The 13,090-nt window shown below is 34.9% G+C and overlaps 1 protein-coding gene across 2 annotated transcripts in view; it reads right to left on the bottom strand.

Moving 5' to 3' along the window:
- Positions 1–13,090, bottom strand: part of LOC128183688 (transmembrane protein 135-like) — a 52,184-nt gene that overhangs the window by 14,165 nt on the left and 24,929 nt on the right. For both annotated transcript variants that reach the window (XM_052852801.1, XM_052852802.1), the window contains exon 6: positions 6,514–6,560. In XM_052852801.1, coding sequence (XP_052708761.1) covers positions 6,514–6,560 — 47 coding nt within the window. The remainder of the gene's footprint in view (positions 1–6,513; positions 6,561–13,090) is intronic.

A 13,090-nucleotide genomic window follows, 5' to 3' on the forward strand; every position in this document is an offset into this window, starting at 1 on the left:
AAATTGAAAAATGAAGCCCCCAGATGTTGGCTTGTCCCTCGGTGAACTCAGGGATGACAGGTACAGGCAATACCAGCTCCGTGTGAGATTCTCCAGGACTTCCTTAAGCATCCTTGAAATTTCAAACTTTTAATTTCAATTTATTGATTTGTCATAATGCAGACACCCTGTCTATCTGCTGCCCTGCAAAGTAAACTATGAAAAGTGGAAAATGATGTCGAGATTTGGTGGAGACATGCCGATATTAGATGCCAGGACATTTGGGAGCTAATACTGGCCCAAGTCTTGCTGGCTCACCATTCCTCAAGTTCTCCTATTTGTCACGACAAAAGCCTGACATTTTGACAGCGTAAGCTTCGATCAATGCCCAAGATTGGCAACCCGAATATTTCTATCATTGGGACGGGAAATTTTGACCAATTAATCATTCCCTCCCAAATACCCGAAACATTCAAAATCAATCTATATTCATTTCCTTTGGTGGAGGCATCCTTAGGTAAATCGCGGCTCATTTGGACCAGCTTTATTAGGGCTAAACCTCCATGGAAACCTAAGGAATAGCAGTCAAATTAATTTCTGAAATACCTCTTCAGTGATAGCAGTAGCGTTTGGGCTTCACCAGCCGGAATCCTGACATGTGTGGCTGTGATAAGAGGCAGGATGTCAGAGTTTACTTAAACAAATTACAAAATCTAATTCAGAAATCCCTCAAATTAATCATTATCCCCAGCATTACATCACACGAGACTCCTGAATAAACAACGCTTGTATTCCCCCAACTTCATATCACTTTTTAAAACATTTTAATTGCTCTAATAATGTTCCATGCCTCTGATTTTCTGCTAATCTAACAAGATTTTAAGATTTCTGAAAATTTCATATTTTTGTCCTGCACTAGCTGATTCCAAGTCAATTTCTTACTTAAGAGAATTTGTAAAGTAAGTTGGGTCTTAATTTACATTATATGAGGCACTGAAAAATACCCTTTTTACCCTTATATTGTATCAAATTATAAACATACCAGCAGTATTGCAATTTCTAGTAACAGAGACTATGATGGATCCACATTGTACATGACTCAGACCCAAAGATAGGTATAACAAAGCTATCGTGTGGCCATTTTCATAATTCCAACTACTTCACCCTTACCAGAAATCAGAGAGCTCTGCTTTAAATTGTAATTTATATGGATGTTTCTCCCCACAGGAAAATAGCTCAAACACTTTGAAGACCTGGATTTTCAAGGGAGATAATAAAGCACCCATGTCAAGAATTCAAATGAGTGAGCAGGGATCTGACACACCGTTTTGAGGGGTAGGAGAGCCCCGCTGCGAAGGATGGTCAGATTTCATGACTGATCTGTTCCACTAATTGCAAATCACACGTGGACAAAGGCTACGAAAAGAAAAGTGAAGAAGTCAGGTTTCTCATCAAGTTTAGTGTATTCAAGGCTCCCCGCCATGAACAAAAAAAGTGTTTTTAAGAAAATTTGGGAGTTATTTTTTTATTTTCCAAAAAAAAAAAAAAGGAAGAAAAAAATGCATTGAAGAATCTTGGTCATAAATGAGTAAAATCTAAGACACATTCCAGCTAAATATCGATGCAAATTGTCAATTTTCATTCACTTAATGGAATCCATGATTTGTGCAAGTCAGCCTCTTACAACAAGACATTCACATTGAATTGTTTATCAGTCATGAGAATAAATATTTACATAGACTATTTTGCCAATAAATGTTAACAGACCAACCTCCCATTAAAATCATTCCTCAATAATTTAGACCCTCCAAAACATCAAAGGGGTCTGTCTGATTCCCAATGCTGCTGATCTAAACTATCACAAACTGATTAGAAATCACTCGTCCTGGCTTCTATACTAGACAGGTAAAAGGCAAACTTATTTTAAACAAAAAGACTCATTTTCAGCTTATAAAAATGCGCTGCTGTCAATTTAAGAAGCTTTTTCCATCATAAGCCTAATCTAATCTTCTGTAAATGCATTTGAAAACACATGCAGTTGTCTTGAAATACCAATTGTACTCTCTCTCTCTCCTTCCTCTCTCTCTCTCTCTTATAGATTCTCAATTCTTTACAGGTAATTCAATCATTCTTTTTTTTCATGAAACTTATAACATACTAAGGAATTTTCAGATAGCTTTTTGAAAAGCAGGCTATCATCAGTGTACAGATGTATGTATCTCCTAGCCACACAAATAACGACCATCTGTAGTAAAATATTAAAAATTTATTTTATAAAACCATCAAAAGAAATTGCATTCCTATATAGACCAATATCATGCAACACCCACCTCCCAAATTGAAAAAAAATTATTAAGTCTCTATGGATCCAGTACCTAAACATTTTTCGGAAAATCTACAAAAATTAGCCCTCAAAATTAAATGATTCCATGGTACATGTTGACTTTGAATCTGAAGATGGTAAATATCTACAACATTTGATCAAATTGGATTTTTCTCTTCTTCAATCAAATTGAACCAACATCTAGAATTAAGACAGAGGGACAATTCCTCTTAAAAGTTTGCTTGGGAAGACAAGATTTATATCGACTGTTGACAAACTATCCATCAAAATTAGCCCATTTCATCACTAAATCCTACTGGACTGTTGAAAACTCATAGAAAATTAGGATCTGGACCCTGCAAGCCCTCCATATTCTCCAATTAGATCTTGAATTCAAGAGTTTGTAATCTTGCCGTCTGATTAAACATGCATTGATTTTTTTTGCAGCAATGGCAGCCCTATAACTCTACAACCATCAACAAATGTTTATTCAAAGATAAATGGACCAAACTTTTATACTTTTCCACTTCAAGTTAATCCAAATTTTCAAACAAAATTATATGGAGGTTCCCAAATTTCCCGGACTCGCTTCGCTTTTGTCTGCTCGGGTTTGTAAACACGCCACTCGAAGGTGAAAAACCCTGCTGTTGCTTCCACGTTTCCACGGAATGCCGACAGTCGTGTGGAAAAAATATTTGCACTTTGGTGAAAAATGAAGTTGCAAATGCACACTAACAGGAAAACATGACCAAATGCACCACCTCAATCTCACCTCTAATGCTACCATATCACTCCATTAATGCAATGTTGTCTTTTTCCTTTTTTTGTTCCCCTCTACTGGATAAATTAGAAAGTTGTGGATACATGTATTTCAAAAGGTACTACAACTACATTCTAAGCATAACACCTTTTTAAGAAGAATAAAGTTTGGGATTTTTTTTGTTTTACGTATGCTTTCTTTTTTTCTTCTTCTTTTTTTTTTAAGAAAGGGAAAGGGTAGCGATTCTTTCATTTTTTGAGGGTAGGAAAGGGTTAGAATGTAGAAGTACACGATTTGTGTCTGCAGAATAAAGGAAACCTGAAAGTAAAAGATTCTGTATTGCTTTGATTCAAGTCAGTATTCTAAAAACAAAATTGGGTATTTATGTAGCAGAGATTTCAAAACTGGTTTTAGAGTAAGGATTAATATCATAACTAAAATAAATCTTGGATAAAAAAAAAATCAAATGATTATGAATAAAGACTTAAAAAACTTTGACATTTGGTATTTATTTTTGTAGATAAAATTCATCTATCTCTGAGCTGGGACTGCTCTCTGACCCCAGGTGTTTCCAGAATTCCTCGCGCCCCAGCGATAAACCTGCTCTCCAGACACAGAAGAGCTCCTTCACTGCTACGGCTCCGAATTTCTGGGTAGCGTGTTTTGAGCGAGTACTTTAAACATTGGACAAGAGGACAAGAAGAGCAGCCCAGAATTCCAGTCGATCGCTCAGTAGCCATGATCCAATCACAGCAAGATTAAAATTGTCATCAGAAGTACCCCTGATCAAAGCGGGGAAACCATGTGTTTTGGATGGAGCTTTTGCCTGTCTTCTTGCCTGTCATGGGCCTGTATTATCAATGGATGTGTCATTTCCAATCAATTTCAAGTTCCTTCTCATTCCCTCTTAGAACCTTATCTAATTTTTGGTCCTTATACACTATGGTATTGTGACATCATTGGGTTATTTACATCAAGTGACCGACACTAGAAATCTCAGATAACCTGCTCTTAAGCTCAAGAATTTCATATCTCAGGTCACATGCAGTTTCAATGAAACTCTTGCAAGCAAAAATCAATTGTTGACTACAGTTCTCAATAATTAAAATTTGGATAAAACCAAAAATAATCTTAATTTTAAAAAAATCAACGCACGAAGATTTTTAACACCCATAATATAAGACATTCCTTAATATAGCCAAGTTGTAAAGACAAATTAGATTTTGATAACTATTAAAAAGTCAAAGACATCTGAGAGTAATTCTTGAATACTAAATATGTATCTAAATCAATGTGCATGGTGAATGTCTGACCTCGTCTATATGTGGGATGTCATTCCACTGTGTTTCAGTAGAACAGCTAACTTAACAAGTATGTTTAGCACATCATTCATAAAATTTATGATGCATATATGTATGTAAAAAACCAGTGTTTAATTGGTATTCAAGGAACACTATTTATGGTAAAGCAATGGTTAACACATGCAGAGTCGGATTGTGTAAGACGAACAATTTGGTCATTAACCATAGGAAATCCAGACAAGAAATAAACATGGCATGGAGGAACCATCAACACTTTGAAAATTAGGAAAACATCTTCAAAGAGAGCAAGGCATTGAAATTCGGTACTTGAAAGAGCAAGAACAAAAAATCTGGGAGTCCTAACGATTGTCAACGGACAAAATGCACCTGGTAGTCTGTAAACGGCCTCATGGGAAAACATTCGGGAGATTCCAAAACAACGTAAAGTAGTTAATCTGTTGCATAAAACCAAAGAATTTCTTTTGTCTCGGGTCAAAACTCAAGAGATGAAATTAAAGAGAATAGAAAACACATCCATCATTTCTGTGGGGTTCGTCAAGAATACGCTGTCAAAAAACTTAGGTGTCGGGTATTATGGGCTGAACAAAAAAATACGAGAGATCCTATCCCCTGTGTCAACCAAACAATAATGTGAAATCTCATTAAATTAATCAAAATATGAAAGAAATGTGGCAGGATTAGCGAAGATAATTCATAAACTAAGGATTGTAATAGGACTCTAGTGTTTATCAGGAGGAAATTTATACACCACTGTCAAAAGAAAATGACTACAGACACTTTAAATGTCAATAATATGAGACTGGAGGTTCAGATTCCCTTGGCTTACATAATTGTATCAACGTTAAACTTCTTTTATTAATATTTTTTTTTTCCTCAGTGAACGTCCATTATGAATTTTTCTTGGACTGCGATAAACTCCGCTAAGAATTTAATAATGATTAATATTGGAATAAGGTGGCTTAATTGCCTTTATTTAAGGTTGCAAAGGAAATGAGTACAGAAATTCGCTTCTTATCATTTTTCAATTCCACACCCAGAGGAAATTCAATGTAGCCGATCTTATAGCATTAGATGTCAAATGTCACAAACTCTGCTGATAATCACCGAACCATCAGCATTCCATCCCATAATGATCACTAAATGGTACAAATTTCTATCGTTAATTCATAATTTATACAAGAGAAAAACACGAAACGCACTCCATGTCGATCAATTTCATGGATTCCCATTTCCTGCAAAGTTTTAGTATTCAAGCCAAATCTTCTACCTTATCCCAATCTTCTTCTTAACACGTCAATTATTAATGAAACCAAAAAATTAAAAAAAAAAAAAAACCACCCTTGGGTCCATTACAAATGATCTCAGATCAGAGTTTTCTCCCTTTGCCCATACAAAACAGCGGCTCTTTCCTAAAGGCATGGAGATTTACGCATGGCGAGGAATGTTGTCTTTGCCGTGGTATAAAGATGTGTTGAGTGTTTATACCATAATGATGGCAGTGTAACAACTAAGGAATTAACTATTATAACCATGTTTATATACAGCATGGTCTCTGATTAAGGTGTTGTGGGGTCCTACAAATAGAGCCGAAATTTCACTCTTACTCGGGTGTTTTTGTTTGATAAAGTTGTGCAGGATGATAAATGGTCAAGTTTAAATGAACATTTATCTACAAATGGTGGACAGAAAACACACACAGGTGGAGCTGAACCTTTGAATACCTCCATAAAAACGCCAGAAGTTCTCAGACAAGGGGGAGCCAATGTAGTGTCGATTCCTAGTGGCTCAACTCACTGGAACCTCTCTCACTTGTCTCCTGTTATCATGTTCCAGCGCTCTGGCATGCTTCAGATGCTTCGGACCAGAAATACCCGGGAATCTGACATCTGTCACGTCGCAGTTTGTTATATCATAATACTCCGCAGACTGGTACAGCCAAATACTAAGAGAGCCATCCAACACTCTTCCTCCCTAACCATCACATGCAATCTCTCTCTCTCCTCTCTCTCTCTCTCTCTCTCTCTCTCTCTCTCTCTCTCTCTCTCAGGTCTTACTTAATCACATTGAGTTAGAATACCAAGTCTTTGTGCATTAGCAGTATAAACAATGATTATAATCTATTCACTTACCTAAAGAAGTAGAGATAAATGGCAGATGCTATGCTAAACAACAGGACCTGAAAGTACATAAAATACATATCATTACTGGTATACTGATAGGGCTAATTAGATGAGTATGCTTGTACAGATCAGTTTTCAGTTACTATTACTTAAGACCTACTTTTAGTCATTACACAATGGAGCTTGCACTCACATTAGTATATCTGAACGAAACATAAGGAAAAAAAAAAAACAACGTTCTATTATTCATTAAGGAAAACAAAACCCATCATAAAGTCTTGCCCGGTCCTTCTAATTGTGTACCCCAGCAAGCAGCCATTAAAGGAGAACATGGTCTTTATGCTCCGTAAATGAGAGCCGAGCTCTGGCGAAATCGGAGTCCAGAATTACAAGGACATAGTTATCCGCCTTTGAAGTAGGAACTCTACGTTGAATTCTTCATGACAATTTCTTATTTCTCGATTAAATAATGACATAAAAAAAATACTCTGTCGTAGATTCTCTTCAAGTCATTAGGCTACAGGTTCTGTTTCATATCTGCCGGGTTTAACGACTTTATTAATGATTTTAATTATAAACTATGTATAAGCCACCCACTTGGATGATAATCGAGTTGGAAAACCTCTCTACAATTACTACGTGGTGGAAAGTCGTAGAATTCAAAACAAGATATAAGAGATGCCAATCTTAACAATACTGCATGATAAACGTAATACCATGAGATTGGAGTAACGAGACCCCACATTGTGGATAGTACAAGAAGTATTCATAGAAACCAAACTCAATCCACAAAACATCACTCAAACTCAGGAACTAATAGGACTTTAATGAGACTCAAAGACATCTCGAGTGAGACAGATAAAACTCATAAGATGTGGATTGGAATAATGGTATTTGACATGCACATTTGGAACGTCTCAACTGGCTTATGTGGATGAAATTCATAATATATAATGATGATACTTCTTCATTCTATCAACTCATTACATGAGATGTGATGGAAATCTTGTGATTCATGATCAGTGACAAAAGTTTTCTTGATTCGATTAGCAACACTTAATTAATCTAGTAAGTTTTTGGCTATATATATAAGCTTCATTATGACAATTAAGACACCCTCCAAACAACCCAGCTAACCTCATTTTGAAATAAACATAAGAAATTTTTAAATAATTTACAGTAAAACTAACAATTTATATTACCGGTAATTACGTACATATATTCCTTTATTAATTTTTGAATCACTTTTGATATTTAATTCTGCTGCGAATATTTCTGCTTTAATTATATAACTTATTTCAAGAAAATGGTTAAAATTAGTTATTTTAATGAGAGAAATTTTAATTCAAAGAAATAGATTGTATAAAACAAAATTGAAGTTTGATTTTTCTAGAATCTGAAGTGCGCAGAAAATTAAATATTTATTTTTAAATAATTGTAAACTATGTTCACTTTGCAAAAAAGAACGATCAAAAGTAAAACAACATTTTGCACTTTTGCATGTACATTTTTTAATTGCTTATATAACTTATTTTGGGACAATTAAAACTGGCATTATTCCCGTCCAAGATAATGAGAATTTTACGAGCATTTGCTGTCACTGGAGAGAAAGGCCATAATGGCCTCCCATCTTACACTGGATGTATATGTGCATTAAGCAAGGTTTATCCCACAATGCCCATTAATGGAAATACTTCTGTCATAACTGAAAAATTAGACAACATCCTTTGTCATTAATCAAATTTCTGTATGGAAACTTGAACATAAAAAACAATGACCGCAGTGGGTAATGCAATGTACAACACTCAACGTTTTCCTGACATGAATTTTAACATCTTAATTTGAAAATATAAAATGAAATTTACCTGTATTTCAATTTTCACTCATTAGAATGGAGAAATAAAACCATCTTAATGATGGATCATTCTTCTGTCACATACAATACTTTAGTAATGTTGTATATTAAAAATATTAAGGGGCTAGAGCATAAAATTTCAAAATAAAACAAAAATATAATATTTAGAGTAAATGTTAAAATCTATACAAGAATCTATATAGTACATCTGCATGTGTAAGCCTCAATTTAGATCTATTCCTCGATCAACCTATCTCAGTTAAAAATCTATATGAATGTCTGGGTTATTCATACAAACAGGCAGTAACTATGATAATCCTATTATAATCATTTAAGGATGTACATTGTCAAGCAGGGGGCAAAAAATCAATCTGGGGTAAAATGGTGTCCATAAGTATCATGTGTCCCATCAAATTTCTGTCTGAATGCAGGCAAGCATGCAACAGCATCCGTACCCCCATTCAATTTACAGATGTAATTTAAGAATAATTCACCACATTCAATTCAAGAATATCGTTTATTGGGGAGGGAATTTCAACAGGTTTCGTTGTTTTTTCAAGGACAAAATGCAGTAGCTTCGGAAGTGCACTTATCGACATACATTGAATGCACACAAGTAATGTTTACATGTGCTGTAATCGTCGGGGGATAATCCATTAAGAATACAATGTATCGGAAAATTATTTTTCAAATTCTCGCCTCCACCCTCAAACATTTTCAATGTTGCGATGAAAAAAAAGAGAGAAAGAAAAGAAACCTAAAAATGAACACCTGTATAAATTAAATTCAAGCACTAATTAAACTTGGGAACCTTGTAAATTTCATCATCAGTGCCGTACATTTCAAGCAGATGTCGGTCATAAGGGAATGGTAACAACAAGATTTTGCATTTTGTTTTACACAATGATATTCATAAAGCTTTTAAGAACATCGACCTTGAATAATCCCACAATGGATTCTCTTGTTCATGCATCCATTTGAGAAGGGGGTTTCTTCTGCTTCACATTCATGTCTGTATTACCGGTACTATACTAGAGCTTTTTTATTACTTATCTTGTAGCGTATCTCATCGTTCAACTTTACTCTCGCCTCTTATAACTTAAAAGTGAAAAGCTTTATTGAAGATTTTAGTTTTCAAAGTTTACAACTCTAAAATAAATTCAACCCAATTTTAAACTGACCTATTATCCTTTTTTCGTCGTTAAATATTTGTATAAGACGTGGATCATTTAACAATGTAAATCATCCATAAGCGAGAAACACAAAAGTCCTGGACCTTACTGAATACTGCCCCAAGCTTCTCTCAATTTCCAAGGAATGAGTTCTTAATCAAGTGAAAGAACTTAATGTGCCCTATTCTCAGAAGGCATTTAAGGTGAACATTTGTCTTTTACCTGCAGCCTACATGCACTCTTAATATGTTTCTATATATGTGTGTGTAGGACACCATCTGACCTAGTATTGACTCCTACCCTGAATGTTTCTGACCCCCTTTTTCCCCGTGTACACAGATGAATCCTCCAAAATATATAGGCACTCGGACAGAGCAAATAATTACATTATGTGGAGAGATTGGGCAGTAAACAAAACGTCCCAGCCCATCAATAACCCTGAGTGTTGTTTACATTCAAATACGGGGTACATTACAATGCCAGCACGGTCAGATGTGTGTATGTCCCCACAGGCAGCTGACAATGACCGCTGCAGTGTTAAAAATCACACTCTCTGTGAGTGTCCCCACCCATTAAAGGGTCACCGATGTGGATAAACTCATAATTTAATAAAATAACAGATAAACAAACTTTAATTCCTGCCCCCTTTCCCACTTTCTAAAAAAATCAAATACATGTACCGGTATTCATTCCATTTGTGTGCTCTAACATACTGGTATACATGTACATATGACATGTAATTTTATATCCTAAAACCACAAACAATCTATTACAGAAAATTATAATGTATGAATCTTACATTCAAACTTTTCAATGTTATCCTCCATGGATACAATATTTATTCCCCCGGCCCCGTGTATTGGATACATGTAGCATACTAGTACATGTAAATGTATTCATTTACCACATGTAGATTAATGTATTCATTTATCGTAAATTTATGACCAAACAATCATGAGAATTGGCACTTATGAACCTTTGCCCTTATATATACATGTCAGTGGTAAATCGGCAATTTGACATGTTCCAAGACTAAACAGATGAACACCACAGATGATGCTCTAATTAGAACATATGTTACAACCAGGATAGCGGAAAAAAGGAAATGCAAAAAAAATAATAAAATGGTCCCATGCAACAAAGTCATCAACATCTGTTTAATTACGACATAAATGTACATTAAATAATTGATTCTGATGAAAATAAAGTTTCATAGATGACAAAGCAAATCCACAATAATGCATGCATCCGTTTGAATCTAAAAAATAATTCAAAAACTTGCATACTTAGGGTTTCCATTACTTTTTTGAGAGGGGGGGGGGGGGGGGGGGGGCAAATGAAAAAAAGAAAAATTTAGAGAGAAATTTATTTTTCCTTTTGTCGGTAGTTTACAATTCGTGATCCTCTCAATATCAGTTTATACAGGTATAATTAATCGAAAATCTGTGTTTATCGGGAATAAATATTTAACTGTGGCTTGCCATGCTGAAATCAGGAACCCCCACTCCAACTGTCAGTGTGGAACCTATCAAAAGACCTGCCAATCGGTCTCCGGGCTTTATCACCCACGGAGAAGGTTAGGGGATGTTTTACTTACACACTTACAGATGCCAAAAGAATTGATGGTTAACCACCTTCAGCACATCAATAATAGCCTGTCATGTCAGGAGGGGAAAAAACACAGGATACATATATATCCCTCCCCCCATGAGCATGCAAATCTCTGACCAAAATATGACAATTCATACCCCAGCCTTGCCATTATATAATTATAAGTTGTACAGACATGTTTTTCAAACAGAGAAGCAATAATAAATTCCGGAATCATCATTAATTTTGCTAAATGCTTTGTCATAACATTTTGAATGTACTGCAGCTCCTTAATTGAATGATTTTTTTCTTTTAAATTTCACTTCAAACTGACTATTGGTTGCTTTCACACAGTAGCCACATTCAGAAGCCGGATAGTCTTCGGTAGCCAACCTTCCAACCTTCCAGACTGACTCCCCGTGATTAAGACTGTCTCCTTTTTTGTGCACTCATCGCTGTCTTTTTGTACACTTCCCTAAACGTGACGACCAATTACCATCACAAAAGACAGACTGAAGGGTATTGATGAGGCATTGTGGGAGATTTGCAGCAGTTCCTACCGTCGACAGACATGCCTGCATGCATTGTCTGCCAATAAACCTGCTAGTGACACACTGCTTGGCTTATTCAGGATAGCAGTTACATAACCACCATATGGCTGAGAGTGCACCCAGGTTAATTAGAAATGATCACCATGAACAAAGCAACACAAGGTTTTTTTAAGGAAGAAGAATTTTTGCATCTGTGTAATTTCTTTTTTTTTTTTCGAATTGTTTACTGTACAAATAACTTGTTTTAAGGTCATCTACTAATGAAAAGGTCAAGGTCATACTTGTAATAAAAGATTCCAGAGGTCAAGCTCATGAAAATTCAGTTGTGAAGGTGACCCTTTACTGTTTTTCTCTTTGACGAAACAAATGTGAATTCACACTTTTGCTATAAATATTAGAAATAGTAATGGGTACCAGAAATGATATATATTTATTCTGAATAGTGCTAAGTTTCTCCCCTTATGTTGGAATGTCGTCAATCCAAAAAGAAACTGTATTATGTAATTAGAAATACCTTTTCTCTCAGAAAAAATTCTGTATTTACAATCCAATTGGCCTATAGAAATTCATTGCATGCACATTACGAATTATGAAATCAAGGGAGTTTGTTTTATATAGCTGAAGTTCCGACTTCATTCATTTTTATACCAGGTGATTCGTCGTTATTATGTACAAGGACGGTGTCTGATATGGAAATAAAATTTGAATAAAAGTAGCTCTTAGAGACACATATTAGTTCACTGACAAGTTTAATTTACTTACATTGCAGTTCTTAGGTAAATTACAATTACTGCATTTTGTCATTTCTTTACCTTTTTTTGAAATCTTAAAATTGAGAGTTACCCATCACATTTTATGAAAATACATTTTACACGAAGTTTTAAAAACCTGACTTCTAAATTTCAATAATTTATTTTCCTATAAAAGTGGTATGAGACACCTGCTGATACCGATATGGATAAAAATGCTTTATAATCAAAATACTTTCACTAGTTTAGAAGTTTCAGATCTTACAATATTTGACCAAAAAAAGTTTTAACATGAAAAAAAAAGCCCCAGCAGGACTCAAACTCATGACTTAAAAGAGTTTTATAGGTAGCACTCTGACCAACTGCGTTATGCTTATAGGGAACAAGTTTGGGGAAAAAAAACAATTATGAAATTGTACTTGATTTCATTATTTCGATAGGACATAGGTCACAATATGGAGGCGTACCATACCACCGACATTTTTATCAGAAGTCAAAGTATTTTAAATTAGCTAAAATGGATTAAGATTAGATTCCAACAACAACAAATTCAAATACAGTATCATTTTATAAGAAATAAATGTTTCACTAAACCAAAAGGGCTATCTTGTAATTTGAAGAAAAAGACGCGTATTTAAATAAATATGCAATCAAGGTGTTAAAACCTAA

Source organism: Crassostrea angulata, chromosome 5, assembly GCF_025612915.1.
Source record: "Crassostrea angulata isolate pt1a10 chromosome 5, ASM2561291v2, whole genome shotgun sequence".
Lineage (NCBI taxonomy): Eukaryota > Metazoa > Mollusca > Bivalvia > Ostreida > Ostreidae > Magallana > Magallana angulata.